This window comes from Phyllostomus hastatus, unplaced genomic scaffold, assembly GCF_019186645.2.
Source record: "Phyllostomus hastatus isolate PE091 unplaced genomic scaffold, TTU_PhHast_1.1 phas_contig_65, whole genome shotgun sequence".
NCBI classification, from domain to species: domain Eukaryota; kingdom Metazoa; phylum Chordata; class Mammalia; order Chiroptera; family Phyllostomidae; genus Phyllostomus; species Phyllostomus hastatus.
Window position 1 is genome coordinate 14291602 of NW_025333932.1, and position 18727 is coordinate 14310328.

Sequence of the window (18727 nt, forward strand, 5' to 3'; positions counted from 1 at the left end):
AAAAGTTGGACTCAGGCAATTTGGTCCTACAGCTGTAATCATTATCATTCACCTACTCAACATTGCTGTCTTTGCCTGGCATTGAAGTCTTCCAACAATCTGACAGCTCTCAATTTCCTTTCACTATTCATTCATTCCTTCATTCAACATCTATTGAGCAACTACCTTATGATAATGACCTAAATCTTGGGACTAAAAAGCTGACTGAGCTAGTTCTTTAAGGGAAGGGAAGGGATAAATATAAATGTGAAAATCCTTGTTTTATCAATGCTTTCAGCACAATCAAAATTTTAATAAATTGGAGCAGGAACTGTACTAATATTATGACCTAAGATTTCTTTTTTTATGACAAATGACAGACTTTGAGATTTGTGAGGTGTCTTTCAGATACCTGATTTCTCCAAACACTGTTCCAGCTTTCAGAGTGACCAGAACTTGAGCACCATCAGAGCCTCCAAGAACTCGGACTTCTTTTTACTTCACAATATACATCTCCTTGCCAATTTCTCCCTATATGCCAAATATAAAGATGAACTTTATTTTTTAAAATAACTCCCCAAATAAAGAAATAAAAACTATTCTAGAGGATAAATGTAAAAGAAGGAAGAAGAAACATCAATGGAAAAGCAACTTGAAACCTGAGGTAGTTATGGACATTGGTTGGACACATCACATGAGAGGAAATTATTAGGACCTGTAAACATTGAAGCCACCACTGCACATGTGGAAACATTTCAGTCAGCTCATTGCTCCAGAAGTAGATATGGGCAGAGGAAGAAACTGATTGTAAGCATGACCACTCCAGCTTTGCCTGATCTATCCAAAGAACATGGGCTGCAACCATAAAAAGGTCAACCTGACTCTTTTGCCTACAGCAGCAAGGTCTGATGTTAGAAACTGGGGCATAAGAGCTTTTTTTAAGCTGTTATTCTTGTTCCATATTGAGAGGAAAGTGCTAATGCAGCAGGTTGTTTTACTCAGTTCTTGCTTATGTCTGGGGACTCTTGGAGTCAGAGTAATGACCCTCGTTCAAGTCCTGAAATGGTATTATTCTGTATACCTGAGGAATACAGAATACACTCATCTGTGAGCACTTTTAAATGTGAGAAAAGATTTGTGATGTGTACTTGGTATCTAGTTTGGACTCTAAACCAGTTTGTCATGCAGCTACGTGACCAGACCCATTAAGGACAATAAAATGGCAATAAATACATATTAATGATTGAATCTAAAAAACAAAATAAGTGAACAAACAAAACAGAAAGAAACTCATAGATACAAAAACATTTTGATGGTTGATTGATGGGGAGGGGTTAGAGGATTGAGTATAAAAAGTGAAGGAATTGTGAAGTACAGATTGGTAGCTACAGAATAGTACTGGGGATATAAAGCACAGCGTAGGGTATACAGCCAATAATATTGTAATAACTATGTATGGTGTCAGGTGGGTGCTAGTTTTATTGAGGTGATCACTTTGTAAGGTATATAAATGTCAAATCACTATGTTGTATACCCAAAACTAATATAATATTGTATGTCAACTGTAATTGAAACATAAAAAATGATGTAAAAACAAAGAACTATGGATCCCAAGACACAGATGGGCTTTCTATGTGGAGATATTATTCTCTTATCTCCACTGTCCATAGCTGGAAGAACACATCCAAGTGACCTTCTCAGAAGGAGGACCCAGTAAGCCTGTACCTGATTTCTCTAACCTTTGCCTATGCACATCTTTTTCCTGCTGTTCCTGCACTGTGTGCTTTACTGTAATAAGTCCTAACTTTGACTCATATAAATCACCAAATGAGTGTTTGTGGAACTCTTGGAGCATATGTGCTTACTCTAAGATGCAAAAAGAATAAATGTGTCTTAGAAGAGATCTAGATGACATCTGGGCCACGAAAAGCTGTTAAACTGTCAATAAACCAGTTTGCATAATACTGCACAAACTATTTAGATAATAGCACATACATATTTTCAAAAGATTACAATATACTAAAATTAACTGAGAATTAAACAGAGTTGATTAGAGTTTATGTTCTGTGATGACTGAGACAATATCTACTCTATTTCAGTGATGAGATAAGGCTTGTGGTATAGGCATTCATTTATGAATGAGGAAAATATAATTTAATCAGTCTCTGGGAAGTTTTAAGTCCTTTAACACTGAGGTTATTGTCCTGAAAGTTAATTATTGTTGCATTGTAATTGTTGGTTTAATTTAAAGTTTTCACACTCTACCCCTTAGATAACTCTGTAAAGTTGAAATTCTCATTTTATCTCCCCATTGCCTTTATGAGGAAGATAAAGTAAGTACTATTATTTCCATTTTACAGAAAGAAAAATAAAGGCATAGATTGTCTTAGCCAAAGCCCCATGACAGTCATTAGAGGCAAAAGAAGTGTAGAAAGCACATTCTTAACTAAGCAATGCAGGAAGTATGTTGAAATTGTGCATTGTTACAAGCATGTATTTTTTTCTCACATATACAGCAAAGTAGAATTTCAATACAGATGGATCTTATTATGTTATTTCCATGATATCAATTTAATAACAATATCTTGCATTTGAATAGCACTTTTAAAAATCATAAAATATTTGGTAGTTACATTGCTCCTTATTTTAATTTCTATATTTGTTCTATCAGAACACTCTATCATTGCAAAGCATTTTCATAGACTAACTCACTTAACTATTTTTCCCTTTTTATTGAATTTATTGGGGTGACACTGGTTAACAAAACTATGTAGGTTTCAGATGATTCCACAACACATCATCTGTACATTGTATTGTGTGGTCACCACCCCACATCAAGTTTCCTTCCCATTATCTCCCCTATACCCTTCTCTATCTCATTTAATTCTTACAGAAATCCCAGTTAGGCCAAATAGGAGAGAGATCATTATTGTAATTTAAAAATTGGTGGTAGAGGCTTGAATGGTTGTGTGTTGATCAAACTTACAAGTCTGGCAGAATGATGGTTTTAGAAGTAGCAGCACCATGTCACCTGACTCTATATGGCACACACAGGTAGATCATACCTAACAATGATTCCAATTTCAAGACTGATCTCTTAGAAACCAATAGAATAGCTATGAATTATTTTTAGATAAGGGGAAAGTATCTGAAAATGCATTTTCCAAGATATACTCCAGGAAGTAATGATTAGAACAGGGTCATATTTCTTAATCTCTGCATTATAATAATTTTCAAGGAAACTGAATAATTTTTAAAAGCAGTTGTTACAACTGACTGGAGGTAAAAGTACATAATGGGTACTTAAACATAGTTCAGCACTTACAATTATTTTTTAATGATTATTTCAATAATTTTCCAAGGAGATCTTGCATAATCAGTGAGCCAAAATTTCCCCTATTTCTTGCATATTTCTAGGCTAATTTAAGTCTTCCCTGCAAGATTAATTAGCATTCAAATGAAGCATTCCTTAGAGCACAAAGTCTGACAGCATGTGCAAAATTAGACCAAACCCACCTCTTAAGGTTGGTTTCTGCACTAAATTGAAGGAAGTGTAGATAGGCAAGAGCTTCATGTACAATGCAGCAATGCTTATTGAGTTAGCATTTCACATTTTTAGGGTTCCTGGGTAGAAGCTACTTCCAGGACTATGGGGGCATTGCAACCCTCAAAATAATTCTTGCAAATTTTTCTTGGGAAAACTCCCAAGTACTCCTTGAAGCAGTCCAAGCTCCCCATTAAGTGAGTTTAGGAGCCATCCCAGGTTTTAGGCAGCTGTCTGAGACCCTGATATTTCTTTAATTATTTAGGCAGCCTCCACAGAACATGAGATTTTTTTTCTTCCCTTTTGGCTACAGTGGTTTGCAAAAATGATAAGCAAAAACTAAGTTGAATTCAGCTGTCTAAAATCTGGCCACATAACAAGATTCATCTCTGTTAATATCAACTATGACCTAAATCCCCTCTTAAAAACAATAGCCCTGGCTGATGTGGTTCAGTGGACTGAGTGCGGGCCTGTGAAGCCAAGGGATCGCTGGTTCAATTACCAGTCATGGCACATGCCTGGGTTGCAGGCCAGGTCCCCAGTGGGGGGTGTGTGAGAGGCAACCACACATTGATGTTTCTCTCCATCTATTTTTCTCTCCCCCCCCAAATATAAATAAATAAAATCTTAAAAAAATAAAAAATGAAGAACTGTGGCTTGTCTTCTCCTGTCTTCCCTACTAATCGCTTTTCTTCCCTCATATGTATTCACTAATCTGCTTTTGTTACTGAGTGATGAGTGTGACATGAGGAAGAAATTAGCCCTGAGAAGGCTGTACCTGCTCTGCATTCACACTTTGTCAAGCACTTCTTAGGGGCAAGGGTACAAAAGTTCCTGACTCTCCTCAGTTGTCAGTCCCTGCTGCCTAGGAACCAATGGAAAGGTCCTGTTGGTACAGTAAGGCCCTGTCTTCCAAAGGCATCACTGCCCCAAAGGGGTCCTTAAACTGAGCTGTGGTCATTATTTCCACTTTTCATGCAAGTGATTTCATATCACCAACCTGTCTACTTTGAACTCGGACTGATTTGTGAGGGAATGTATGGTCTTGGTTTCCATCACATCATGCCCTCTTTTTTTTTTTTCTCTTCTTCCTCTGACAGTTCCTTGGCAGCTGCCCTCTCTGGTTCTTCCTCAGCCTCCTCCATAAACATTAGGTTCTTCAACTTTGGCCTTAGTTCTCTTCTCTGACCTTAACTTGAGCTCATGAAGTCAGCTTCTATGATATGTGGTTCCCAAAGGCTTACCTATAGTTCCCTCCTCTCTCCTGGATGAGACTGATTTCCATGTGTCCCCACCAGGATGCAGTGAAGTGTCCTATACTCTGCTTGCCTTTACCTTTTACCATTATCTCAGCAGATCACTTGAATATGCCAAGCTCTGACCTGCCTCTTCTCCATGTCTTTATGCCCAATGTTGTCCTCTACACTTCCTTCCTAAAGAACTATTTCTCCTTAACATTTGTGAAGATCATGCAGACCACCTGACAATCTCCCTTCTCCTTTGCTACTGTACATTCTCCTAGTTGCTTCATTTTGCAGTTTTGTGTTTATTTCATTTCATTTCTTTATTGTTTGTCTCTTCTACCAGGCAGAGATTCTAAATTTGACTGTTGTTTAGACTCATCTGGGAGGTTTAAAAAACATTGATATGTGGACTCCACCAGCCAACACCAAGGCTGGGGGTGGAGCCCAGATTTCTAAATTCAGGTGATTATGAATAGCCTAGCACTTGACTGTGAGCCCGTGGATGACAAAACAATCTTTTTTTTTCTCGTTGCTGATTATACCCAGAACCTGCCACAGTGCAGGCCCACAGTATTCAAAAACATTTGAGTTCTACTGAATAAAGAATACTAAAGTTTTCTAACTTATTATTTTCTTTTTCTTTCTTTATTTTTATTGTATTTTTCCATTAACAGCTACTCCCCTTAACCTCCCTGTCCCCTGCAATCACCACCCTGTTGTCCATGTCCATGATGCCTTTTTTCTTTTTGCTGAATCCCCACCCACCTCCTGCTTAGCTGTCATCCTGCTCTCTATGAGTCTGTCTCTATTTTGCTTCTTAGGTCAGTTTGTTCATTAGATTCCACATATGAGTGAAATCATATGGTATTCGTGTTTCTCTGACTGGCTTATTTCACTTAGCATGATGTTCTCTAGGTCCAACCATGCTATCTCAAAGGGTAGAATTTTCTTCTTTTTTTATGGCTGAGTACTACTCCATTGTGTAAACATCCCAAAGTTGATATTTTCTTTTTTAAAATATATTTTATTGATTATGCTCTTACAATTGTCCCATATTTTTTCCCCTTAATTCTCCTCTGCCATGTATGCCCCTCCCTCACACATCCCCCCCTTAGTTCATGTTCATGGGTCATACATATAAGTTCTTTGGCTTCTACAACACCTATAATATTCTTAAGCTCCCCCTGTCTATTTTGTACCTATCATTTTTGCTTCTATGCCCTGTATCTTTTCCTGCATTCTCCCCATTCCACCTCCCCACCAATAACCCTCCATGTGATCTCCATTTCTGTGATTCTGTTCCTGTTCTAGTAGTTTGCTTAGTTAGTTTTTGTTTTATCTAGGTTCAGTTGTTGATAGATGTGAGTTGTTATTTTACTGTCCATATTTTTTGTGATAAATGTAAGATATATTTTATGTTTTTTTGCTCATTTTATTATTTCCTGATGCTACTTTCTGTTAATTAAGAATTTAGAGTTAGCCCTGGCTGGCGTAGCTCAGTGGATTGAGTGCGGGCTGGGAACCAAAGTGTCCCAGGTTCGATTCCCAGCTACGGTACATTCCTGGGTTGCAGGCCATAACATCCAGCAACTGCACATTGATGTTTCTCTCTCTCTCTCTCTCTCTTTCTCTCCCCCCTCCCTCCTTTCCCTCCCTAAAAATAAATAAATAAAATCTTTAAAAAATGTGTACTTTATAAAAAAATAGAATTTAGAGTTAAATTATTAATGACTTGTTTATGCTTGAAACATCACTATAAATATGTGAATACTCTGAAGGCACCTCTTTCACATACTAGCTTTTAGCTTAAAGGTGATTTGAATTATTGAATAATTTAAAGATGGCAATATATTATTAATGCTATTAATGTTTGTAAATAGAATAAATGTGTATTTTTAAAAATTATTTTATTGTTGTCCAATTACAATTGTCTGTATTTTCTCCGCACCCCTCCATCCCCACCCCCTCCAAGCCCACCTCCCTCCCTTGCTTCCATCCTGTCCCTTGGTTTTGTCCATGTGTCCTTTAACCTGAAGACTCTTCTCCCCTCTGTCCCTCCCCTCTCCCCAGTGGCTATTGTTAGATTGTTCTTATTTTCAATTACTCTGGTTATATTTCCTTTGTCTTTTTCTTTTGTTGATTATATTCCAGTTAAAAGTGAGATCATATGGTATTTCTCCCTCACTGTCTGGCTTATTTCACTTAGCATAATTCTCTCTAGTTCCATCCATGCTGCTGCAAAGGGTAGCAGCCCCTTCTTTCTCTCTGGTGCGAAGAATTCCACTGTGTAAATGTACCACAGTTTTTTGATCCACTCATTTACTGATGGGCACTTAGGTTACTTCAAGCACTTGGCTATTGTAAATTGTGCTGCTATGCACAGTGGGGTGTATAGGTTCTTTTGAATTGGTGTTTCAGGGCTCTTAGGGTATAATCTCAGCAGCGGAATTGCTGGATAAAAAGGCAGTTCCATTTTTAGTTTTCTGAGGAAATTCTATACTGTTTTCCACAGTGGCTGCATCAGTCTGCATTCCCACCAACAGTGCACTAGGGTTTCCTTTTTTTCTGCATCCTTTCCAACACTTGTTTGTTGATTTGTTTATGTTGGCCATTCTGACCTGTGTGAGGTGGTATCTCATTGTGGTTCTAATTTGCATCTCTCTGATGGCTAGTGATGCTGAGCACATTTTAATGTGTCTCTTGGCTCTCCGTATGTCCTCCCTGGAGAAGTGTCTGTTGAAGTGTTTTGCCCATTGTTTAATTTTTTTTTTTGTCTTCCTAGAATGGAGTCGTGTGAGTTCTTTATATATATATTGGAGATTAAGCCCTTGTCCAAGGTGTTATTGGCAAATATGTTTTCCCATATGGTTGGCTCTCTTTTCATTTTAATGCTGTTTTCTTTAACCATGCAGAATCTTTTTAATTTGATGAAGTCCCATTGCTTTGTTCAATTCTTTATGTCCCTTGCTTTAGGGGACATATCAGTGAAGATGTTCCTGTGTGGAATGTCTGAGAAATTCCCACCAATGTTTTCCTCTAGAACTTTTTTGGTGTTATGACTTATATTTAAGTCTTTTATCCACCTTGAATTTATTCTTTTGTATGGTGTAAGTTGGTGATAAAGTTTCATTTTTGTGCATGTAGCTGTCCAGTTCTCCCAACACCATTTGTTGAAGAGGCTATTTGTGCTCCATTTTATCCTTCTTCCCCCTTTGTCAAATATTAATTGACCATGGAGACTTGGGTTTATTTCTGGGCTCTCTATTCAATTCCATTGGTCTATCTGCCTGATTTTATGCCAGTACCAGGTTGTTTTTGATTCCAGTGGGGTTGTAATACAGTTTGGTATCAGATATTGTGATCCCTCCTACTTTACTCTTCTTTCTCAAAATTACTGCAGCTATTCAGGGTTGTTTATGGTTCCATGTAAATTACTGAAATGTTTGTTCTATATCTGTTAAATATGTCATGAGTACTTTAATAGGGATAGCATTGAATCTATAAATTGCTTTAGGTAGTGTGGCCATTTTGATAATGTTAATTCTTCCAATCCATGAGCATGGTACATGCTTCCATTTGTTTGTGTATACCTTGATTTCTTTATTCAGTGTTGTGTACTTTTCTGAGTACAAGTGTTTTACCTCCTTGGTTAGGCTTATTCCTAAGTACTTTAGTTTTCTTGTTGCTATATCAAATGGGATTTCCCCTCAATTTCTGTTTCTAATGTTTCATTGTTGATGTACAAAAATGCCTTTAATATCTGAATATTGAGTTTGTATCCTGCTGTTTTGCCAAATTCATTTATTAGGTAAAGTGTTTTTTTTGTGGAGTCTATAGGCTTTTCTATGTACACTATCATGCCATCTGCAAACAATGACAGTTTTGTTTCCTCCTTTCCGATTTGGATGCCTTTTATTTCCTTTTCTTGTCTGATCACTGTGGCTAAAACTTCCAATACTATATTGAATAGAAGTGGTGAAAATGGAATACCTTGTCTTATTTCTGATCTTAGTGTAAAAGAGTTCAGTTTTTGCCCATTGAGTATGATGTTGGCTGTAGGTCTGTCATATATGACCTTTATTATGTTGAAGAACGCTCCCTCTATTCCCACTTTGCTGAGTGTTTTTATCATAAATGGGTGCTGTACCTTATCAAATTCTTTTTCTGTATCTACTGATATGATGATGTGAATTTTGTCTTTTGTTTTGTTTATGTGGTGTATTATGTTTATTGATTTGTGAATATTGTACCATCACTGCATCCCTGGGATGAATCCCATTTGGTCATGATGTATGATCTTTTTAACATATTGCTGGGTGAGGTTTGCCAGTATTTTGTTGAGAATTTTAGCATCTATGTTTATCAGTGGTATTGGTCTGAAGTGTTTATTTCTTATGTCTTTATGTGGTTTTGGGATTAGGATGATGTTGGCCTCATAAAAAGAGTTTGGGAGTCTTCCATCTTCTTGAGTTTTTTGAAATAATCTGTGGAGTATGTGGGTTAGCTCCCCCTTAAATTCTTTGTAAAATTCTCCTGTGAAACCATCTGGTGCAGGGCTTTTGTATGTCGGGAGTTTTTTGATTACTGCTTCAATTTCTTTTGCTGTTATTGGTTTGTTCAGGCTTTCTGCTTCTTTTTCATTGAGTTTTGGAAGATTATATTTTTCTAGAAATTTGTCCATTTCACCTAGGTTTCCAAATTTCTTGGCATACAGTTCTTCATAGTAATTTGTTATGATCCTTTGTATTTCCATGGTATCAGTTGAAATCTCTCCTCTTTCATTTCTCATTGTGTTTCTTTGGGTTCTCTCTCTTTTTTTCTTGATGACTCTGCTTAGAGGTTGTTGATTTTGTTTATGTTTTCAAGGACCCAGATCCTGTATCATTGGTCCTTAGAATTGTGCTTTTAGTCTCTAAGTCATTTAACTCTGCTGTGATCTTGGTTATTTCCTTTCTTCTACTTGCTCTAGGCTGTCTTTGTTGTTGTTCCTTGAGTTCTTGTAGATGTAGGGTTAGGTTGTTTGTTTGAAATGTTTCTGTCTTTTTTAGGTAGGCCTATATCACTATTAACTTTTCTCTCAGGACTGCCTTCGCTGTGTCCCAGAAGTTTTGGGTTGTTGTGAGTTCATTTTCATTTGTTTCCAGAAACTTTTTATTTTCCTCGCTAATCTCATTCTTGACCCATTCATTGTTTAATGGCATTCTATTCAATTTGCATAATTTTGAGTGTTTTTTTCCCTTGAAATTGGTGTGTAGTTTCAGTTCCTAGTGGTCAGAGAAAATGCTTGATATGATTTCAGTTTCCTTAGTTTGTTGAGGCTTGTTTTGTGTCCTATCATGTAGTATATCTTTGAAAATATTCCATGTGCATTTGAAAAGAATGTGTATTTTGCTTCTTTGGGATGGAGGGCCCTGTATATATCAGTTAAGTCCATTTCCTCTATGGCATTGTTCAATGCCACAATATCTTTGTTGATATTTTGTTTGGAAGATCTATCCATTTTTGACAGTGTGGTGTTAAAATCCCCTGGCATAATTGTTTTGTTTTCAATATCTTTCTTGAAGTCCTCTAAGATTTTTATGTATTTGGGTGCTCCTATGTTGAGTGCATATATATTTACAATGTTTAAATTTTCTTGGTGGATTCTTCCCTTGAGTATTATGAAGTGACCTCTGGGTCTCTTTTTATGACCCCTTTTTTAAGTCTATTTTGTCAGAATGAGTATTGCTATCCCAGCTTTTTTTCCCCCTGTCCATTTGCTTCGAATATTTTCTTCCCAGCCCTTCACTTTCAGTCTGTGTAAGTCTTTTTTACTGAGGTGGATCTCCTGTAGGCAACATATGTGTGGATCATTTTTTAAATCCATTCTGCTATTCCATGTCTCTTGATTGGAGCATTTAATCCATTTACATTTAAAGTTATTATTGATAGGTTCTTATTCATTGCCATTTCTTCATACTTGTGTTCTTCTCTTATTCACTGCTCTTCTTCATGTTCCTAAAGCAAACCCTTTAACATCACCTGCAGAGCTTGTTTGGAGGACATATAATCTTTGAGGCTTCTTTTGTCTAGGAAGCTCCGTATTTGGCTTTCCATTTTAATAGAGAGCCTTCCTGAATAAAGTAGTCTTGGTTGCAGGTCTCTGATTTTCATTACTTGGAATATTTCTTGCCATTCTCTTCTGCTTTGGAGTGTTTCCATTGAGAAGTCAACTGCTAGCCTTATCAGGATGCCCTTGTATGTTACTTCCTGTTTTTCCTTTACTGCTTTCAAGATGCTCTCTTTATCTTGGAATTTTGTCATTTTAATTATGATGTGCCTTGAAGTGGGCCTTTTTGGGTTCCTCTTGTTTGGGATTCCCTGTGTTTCCTGGATTTGTGTGATTTTTTTCTCTCATCAAATTAGGGAAGTTTTCCATCATTCATTTTTATTTTTTCTTTTTTTAATATATTTTATTGATTATGCTATTACAGTTGTCCCATTTCCCCCTTCACTCCCCTCCACCCTGTACATCCTCTCCCACCCACATTCCCCTCCCCCCTTCAGTTCATGTCCATGTGTCATACTTATGAGTTCTTTAGCTTCTACATTTCCCATACTATTCTTACCCTCCCCCTATCTATTTTCAACCTACATTCTATGCTACTTATTCTCTGTACCTTTTCCCCCTCTCTCCTTCTCCCACCCCCCTGTTGCTAACCCTCCATGTGATCTCCATTTCTGTGGTTCTGTTCCTGTTCTAGCTGTTTGCTTAGTTTCTTTTGGTTTTGCTTTAGGTGTGGTTGTTAATAATTGTGAGTTTGCTGTCCTTTTACTATACATGTTTTTTCTTTATCTTCTTTTTCTTAGATAAGGCCCTTTAGCATTTCATAAAATAAGGGCTTGGTGATGATGAACTCCTTTAACTTGACCTTATCTGAGAAGCACTTTATCTGCCCTTCCATTCTAAATGAGAGCTTTGCTGATAGAGCAATCTGGGATGTAGGTCCTTGTCTTTCATGACTTGGAATATTTCTTTCCAGCCCCTTCTTGCCTGTAAGGTCTCTTTTGAGAAATCAGCTGACAGTCTGAGGGAACTCCTTTGTAGGTTACTGTCCCCTTATCTCTTGCTGCTTCTAGGATTCTCTCCTTCGTTTTTACCTTGGCTAATGTAATTATGATGTGCCTTGGTGTGTTTCTTCTTGGGTCCAACTTCTTTGGGGCTCTCTGAGCTTCCTGGATTTCTTGGAAGACTATTTCCTTTCCCAGATTAGGGAAGCTCTCCTTTATTATTTGTTCAAATACATGCTCAATCTGTTGCTTTTCCCCTTCCCCTTCTGGCACCCCTATAATTCGGATGTTGGAACGTTTAAAGATGTCCTGGATGCTCCTAAGCTTCTCCTCGATTTTTTGAATTCTTATTTCTTCATGCTTTCCTGCTTGGTTGTTTCTATCTTCCTTTTGGTCCACTGTATTGTTTTGAGACCCAGTTTCCTTCCCTTCACCATTGGCTCTCCTCTGTGTATCTTCCTTCATCTCTTTTATGGTAACCTGCATTTTTTCATCTAATTTGCGCCCCAAATCAACCAATTCTGTGAGCTTTCTGATCACCAGTGTTTTGAACTGTGCATCTGATAGATTGGCTATTTCTTGGTCACTCAAAAGGAGGAGTCCTGGGGGACTGATCTGTTCTTCTGTTGGTAACATGTCTCTCCCTGTCTCTCCTTTTTTTTTTCTTTTTTTTCTGTCTGGTAGCTCTTGTTAAGGTGAGGGGCGGAGCCTTAGGTGTTCACTGGGGCTGGGCACCCCAGTCACTAGATTGTGACGTTATATGTGGTGGCAGGTGCGGGGGTGGGGGCGGGAGGGAACAATGGCGGTAGTTCTGTTCTCCTCGGATCTCAGTCTGTTCTCTGAGATCCTGAGTTGCGAGCTCTGCCCTGGTCCACAATCGCCGCCTTACTGGGTCCGCCAGCCGCTGCTTGTGTACTCAGGGTCCACCGCTGCGATCTTGCAAGCTCTGGATGGTGAGTTCGCGCCAAGTCCTCCCCGACCTCTGTGCACCGCCGACCTGTGCCTGTCCTGCTCGTTCTCTCTGCCCGTCGTACTGGTCTGGATGAACGGGTCTACTTCAACTTCTTGGCTGTCCGACTTCCATTCAGATAAATCCCCTATCAGTTCTGGGTGTTATTCTAGCTCTAAATTGTTGTTGTTCTAATCTTGGTTGTGTGTGGAGGTATGGTGCATCCACCTATTCCTCCATCTTGCCAGAAGTGAGTATCCTCCATCATTCCTTTTTCAAACAGGTTTTCTATCCCTTGCTCTTTTTCTTCTGCTTCTGGTATCCCTATTGTATGGATATTATTACATTCCATGTTGTGCTGTGCTTCTCTGAACCCCTCTTCATTCTTTTGGAGCCTCTTTCCTTTGTCTTGTTCATTCTGGGTGTTTTTTGTACCTGGTGCTACAGCTTGGTGATCCTATCTTCTGCTTCATCAAGCCTGCTTTTGATTCCTTCTACTGTGTTCTTCAGTTCAGAAATTGTATTTTTCATTTTATTTTGGCCTTTGTTGATAGTTTCTATTTCTTTTTTCATGTTGATACAGTTTGCAGCGAGTTTAATTTAGTTTCCCTGTAGTCGTTGGTAATACTCTGTGAGCTCATTGATCTTCCTGATGACCATTGGTTTGAACTCAATATCTGATAGTTGACTTGCCTCTATTTCATTTAGCATTCTTTCTGAGGCTTCCTCCTTTCCTTTCATTTGGGGATTCTTTGTTTGTCTTCCCATTGTTTATGAGATTCTTCATGTTAGCCTCTGCTTCTTAAATTTATCTGTTCTGTCTCCCTGGGTTTATGCTGTGATCTTCTATGGGAGAAGACCTGTGAGATTCAATGGTGCTGTTCCCTTGATCTTCCGAGCTCACTGGTCTTGGGCTGTCATTTATGTTAGCTCTGTGTTTTTCTTTGCATTTTGATTATTGTTGGGTCTCTCTTTAGTGGATCCTTTCCACCAGCTTTTTAACTGAGGGTCACTCTGTCCACCACCTTGTGTATTTTGTTGTGCAGTTGTGGGCAGGTTGTTTTGAAGTTAGTTCTTCTCTGTGTACAAGGTTTTGAGGATTCTCTCTTGCTCTTGTTCAGTTGTTTGTTCTGGGTAGTTTTTCCACTATTTAGTTGTATTTCCAGATATGTCCTGGGTTGAGTTAGTGTGACTTCCACTCCGTCCTTCACATTCTTCTGTTGTTATCTGTTGGTCGTTCCTTTGTTGTTGGGTTTCCTCTTCCAGCAGGTATCCTGGTGTTCACAGCTTCCACCTACTCTGTTGTGATCAGTTGGAGTGGGAAGGCAAAATGGTTTAAGACAGAAGGAATGTATTCTTAAATTACCAACCCACACAGGAGAGTTAGGAGATCCTTTAGATATGTGTAGTGTTAACTGTGATATTCTATCCAACCAGCCACTTTTTAGAAAGCTTGGAAAGAAGATACGACTCTTGTTGTGTAGGGAAGGATTTGAGTTCTATCTAGAAAGTAATGAGCTTGTGGAAGTTCAGATTATGAGGTAAAATAAGAGTAAAGGATAGAAAATTGGTGTAGTGTGTGGGAGAATAGAGTTAACCAGAACAGTAATATAGTTCAGGAAACTGTGAAGTGGACTAAGACCTGGGAGTGGTGCTGTGTAGTATTTACAATTGTATGGAACAGCTATTATTTACAATAATAATGGAGCAAACATCATATGACAGAATCTATGTGATCTGGCTAATAAGAATAGGAAGTATAGGACCTGGAGTAGTGTGGTAATGGAACACAAGTGAAGTGAAATCAGTAAATTAATAATACACTGTGATAGGGAGAACAAGGGAAACCAGTCAAACAATACAATTTAACCAGCCTACCCAGGAAGACTAATCGGAAAGAAGAGAAATACAAAAATAGTAATAAAATAAAAGATGTAACAATGATGAAAAATAATAATACAAATATGCAGTAACTTGCAAGTTCTCTGTAGTAACAAAGTGAAATTCATCTCACTGTCTCAGCTGTTGGCATGCCCCCTATTTGGGTCCAACTCTGGTCTTTTTACAGTTCTAGGTTTTATTGTCTCAGTTGTGGGAATTAAAAAAAACAAAGGGAGGAAAGGAGATAAAAGGGAAAACAAAGGAAGAAGGAATGAAACAAGAAAGAAGGAAAGAGAGAAAAAAGGAGTTAAAAGGTTAAAAAATAATGAAAAAAACACACAAAGAATTACTTTAAAGAAAAAAAAGCCTCTTGGTTACTTCAAACTGACCAAACCAGTTTTGCTGGTCTTTTTGGCTGCAGCATGCCAAGGGGTGATTGGTTTCACTTTTCCCCTTTACTGATCTGCACTCAGTCACCCTCCAGCTCAGTTCCACAGCAGTCTCTGGTCCAGTGGGCACCTCAGGTGGAGGAGTTCACTCTGCCTTTGGTCTATGGGCGTGGGCACTGGGCCTCTTGTGGTGCCGTGCGTTCTCTTTCCCGGGCTTTGTGTGTTGGCTCAGGCAGGGCCTTCCACAGAGCACACTGCAGGTGGGCACACTTGGCCAGGCTGCCACTGATCCCTCAGGTTTGGGCATGCACTCTTCCCAGGGCTACAGGAGTGTGGGCAGGGCCTTCAGTGCCACCTTGGGAGCACCTATTGGCTGGGTGGGGAGGAGGCTAGAGTGGCTGCTGCAGGAGAATTCCCCAAACAGCTGTCAAGTGTCTCTTTTTTCACTTTTTTTGTTTTTGAGAATTTCCTCCTGCTCAAGCCTGCCACTCCATACAGAGGTCTGGCCTCTCACACATCCCAATTCTCCAACCAGACCAGGGACTATCTGGGTCAGGGCCCATCACATTCTAACTCTCAACTCTTCCCACCTGGCATCCACAGATTCCATAGGCACTCACAGCCCCTGTGTGTTTGCCCCTTCGTCCTTATTCCCCTCTCTGCAACTTCAATCTACCAGTGCTACTCAAACCTTGTTTGGCAAGAGAGGGAGCTGTTGACCCAGATCTCTCCCAAGAACCCTGAGGCAGAATAGGCAGGCGCCGGGCCTGGGGTTGCAGCCACCCTGGTCCCTGAACTGGTCCCAGGGACCTCCTTATTGTCCTGAAGCCCTCTCCTTACCGTCTGGATTTTCAATGTCCTCTACAATTTTTGGTCTCCTATTTTCATATATGCTGAGGTACTATTGGCTGTTTTCTCTGTTCCTCCATAGATCAGCTAGGTTTTTCTCCCATGTGTAGAGTGAAGTGAAATCTGCTCCCACCTACCTCACCACCATCTGCAGTCTCTACTGTCCATATTTTTGAGCATCTTCTTTTTCTTAGATATGGCCCTTTAACATTTCATATAATAAAGTCTTCGTGATGATGAACCCCTTTAACTTGACCTTATCTGGGAAGCACTTTATCTGCCCTTCTATTCAAAATGATAGCTTTGCTGGATAGAGTAGTCTTGGATGTAGGTCCTTGCCTTTCGTGACTTTGATTACTTCTTTCCAAGCCTTTCCTGCCTATGAGTTTCCTTTTGAGAAATCAGCTGATAGTCTTATGGGAACTCTTTTGTAGGTAACTGTCTCCTCTTCTCTTTCTGCTTTTAAGATTCTCTCCTTATCTTTCATCTTGGGTAATGTAATGATGATGTTCCTTGGTGTGCAACTTCTTTGGGACTCTCTGAGCTTCCTGGACTTCCTAGAAGTCTATTTTCTTTGACAGATTAGGGAAATCCTCCATTATTTTTTCAAAGAAGTTTTCAATTTCTTGCTCTTCTTCTCCCTCTGGCACTCTTATGATTTAGATGTTGGAACATTTAAAGTTATCCTAGAGGTTCCTAAGCCTATCCTCATTTTTTGAATTCTTGTCTCTTCATTCTGTTCTGGTTAAATGTTTCTTTCTTCCCTCTCTTCCAAACCCTTGATTTGAGCTCTGGTTTCCTTCCCTTCAGTGTTGGTTCCCTTTATTTCAGTTTTCATAGCCTTCACTTTTCCCTCTATTTTGTGACCATACTCAACCATTTCTGTGAGCATCCTGATTACTGATGTTTTGAACTGTGCATCTGATAGGTTAGCCGTCTCTTCATTGTTTAGTTGTATGTGTTCTGGAGCTTTGATCTGTTCTTTCATTTGGTCATATTTTCTTTGTCTCGCAGTGCCCGTTATGTAGTAAGGGGTGGAGGCTTAGGTATTTCCTGGGGGAGGGGGGCAACCCACATCACTGCATTCTGGTGCTGTATGTGGGGGAGGTGTTTGAGAGGGAATAATGCTGCTTGCTCAGCTCTCAGCCAGTTTCCAGTCTCTTCCTCCACTACCCACAAGCAAATTGGACCCTTCTGGTGCTGATTCCGAGGTTGGTGGGTTTATGTATAGTCTAGAACCCTGTGGGTTTCTCCAACAAACTCTCCTGTGAGGCTGGGAGTTTCTTCTGCTGTCTCAACCACCATAGATTTTCTCTGTCAGAGGTTTTGAGGCTTTATTTTCCCACACTGGATCCCTGGGTTATGCCAGTTGTCTTGCTCCCCAGTTGTTCCTCCCAGTTTATCTGCATGCAAATGTGGGACTGCTCACTCTGCCAGCCACCACCTCACCCAGTCTGCCAGCTGAAACTTTGCCTTCCCCATTCCTCCTGCCGTCACCTTGCTGGGAGTCCTCTCCATGCCAGCTGCCTGTCTCTTCCCCTCCTACCAGTCTGGATGAATGTTTCTTCCTTAACTCCTTGATTGTTAGGACTTCAATACAGTTCATTTTTCTGGCAGTTCAGGTTATTGTTTGTTTTTAAATTTGTTGTTGTCCTTCTTTTGGTTGTGTGAGGAGGCAAAGTGTAGCTACCTATGCCTCCATCTTCGCCAGAAGGCCCCATATTTGTTTTATCCACATACCTACTGATGGACTCGTAAGCTGCTTCCACATCTTGTGGTTGCTTGTAAATAATACTGCAATGAACCTAAGGGTCTTTATGTTCTTTAGAATTAATTTTTGGATTCCTTCAGATATATTCCTAAAGTGGAACTTCTTGGTCCAAAGGCAGATCCATTTTTAATTTTTTGAGGTATCTCCATACTGCTTTCCATAGTGGCTGCACCAGTCTGCATTCTCACCAACAGTGAAAAAGGATTCTCCTTTCTCCACATCCTCCCCAGCACTTGTTGTTTGTTGATTTATTGGTGATAGCCATTCTGACAAGTGTGAGATGATATCTCATTGTGGTTTTAATTTGCATTTCTCTGATGATTAGAGATGCTGAGCATCTTTTCATATGTCAGTTGGCCATCTGTATGTCTTCTTTGGAGAAGTGTCTATTCAGGTCTTTGCCCATTTTTTTATTGCGTTGTTTTTGGTTTTAAATTTTGTAAGTTCTATACAAATTTTGGATATTAACCACTTGTCAAATGTATCAATGTTACAGAACACAGGGGGCCAAGGGAGATATACTATAACCAAAAGGACCCCCTAGTGGGCTGGATTGTTTGTTGCCTTATAGGAAAGACATCTCTCTGTTGGGACCCACCCTGCCTGGTTTCAGAAGCTGTAATCCCTGCCAAGGCTAAGGCTGAGGGAACGACCTTGGACCGTAAGCCACTAAGGAGGCAAAGCTTATCTCCCTGGCAGAAGCACCACTTCTGCTCCTTTTACTTCATCCATAACTGGCCCCCAATGCTTGGTCAGTTAGCCAATGATGGGTAAGATTCCCCAAGGGGGGAATGACCTTAAGACAGGCACGATCACATGGAAGGCCCCCAAGGAAGGACTTTGGGGGGCTACAGCAAAAGGGGGTGATGGACCCTCACCCCTTGGCTTTGACATAGCCTGAGTCCTCATTGTCTGTGAGAAAATATCCTAATCTCTTGGCTGTCTTACTTCCCTTGCTCTACCTAAGCCTGAAACAATGACAGAGGGTAGTGCAACCCTATGCTGGAAAGGGCGGGTTCCCCAGGTGATCAGGCCTAAGAAAGAATATGTAAAATTCTGTGAAACCTGCTT

At 39.6% G+C, this 18727-nt stretch overlaps 1 protein-coding gene across 1 annotated transcript in view; it reads right to left on the reverse strand.

The window, feature by feature from the left end:
- Positions 1–18727, reverse strand: part of CNGB3 (cyclic nucleotide gated channel subunit beta 3) — a 165935-nt gene that overhangs the window by 8620 nt on the left and 138588 nt on the right. The window contains 1 exon segment of the mRNA XM_045849433.1: positions 392–510. Within this exon segment, the coding sequence (XP_045705389.1) occupies positions 392–510 (119 nt within the window).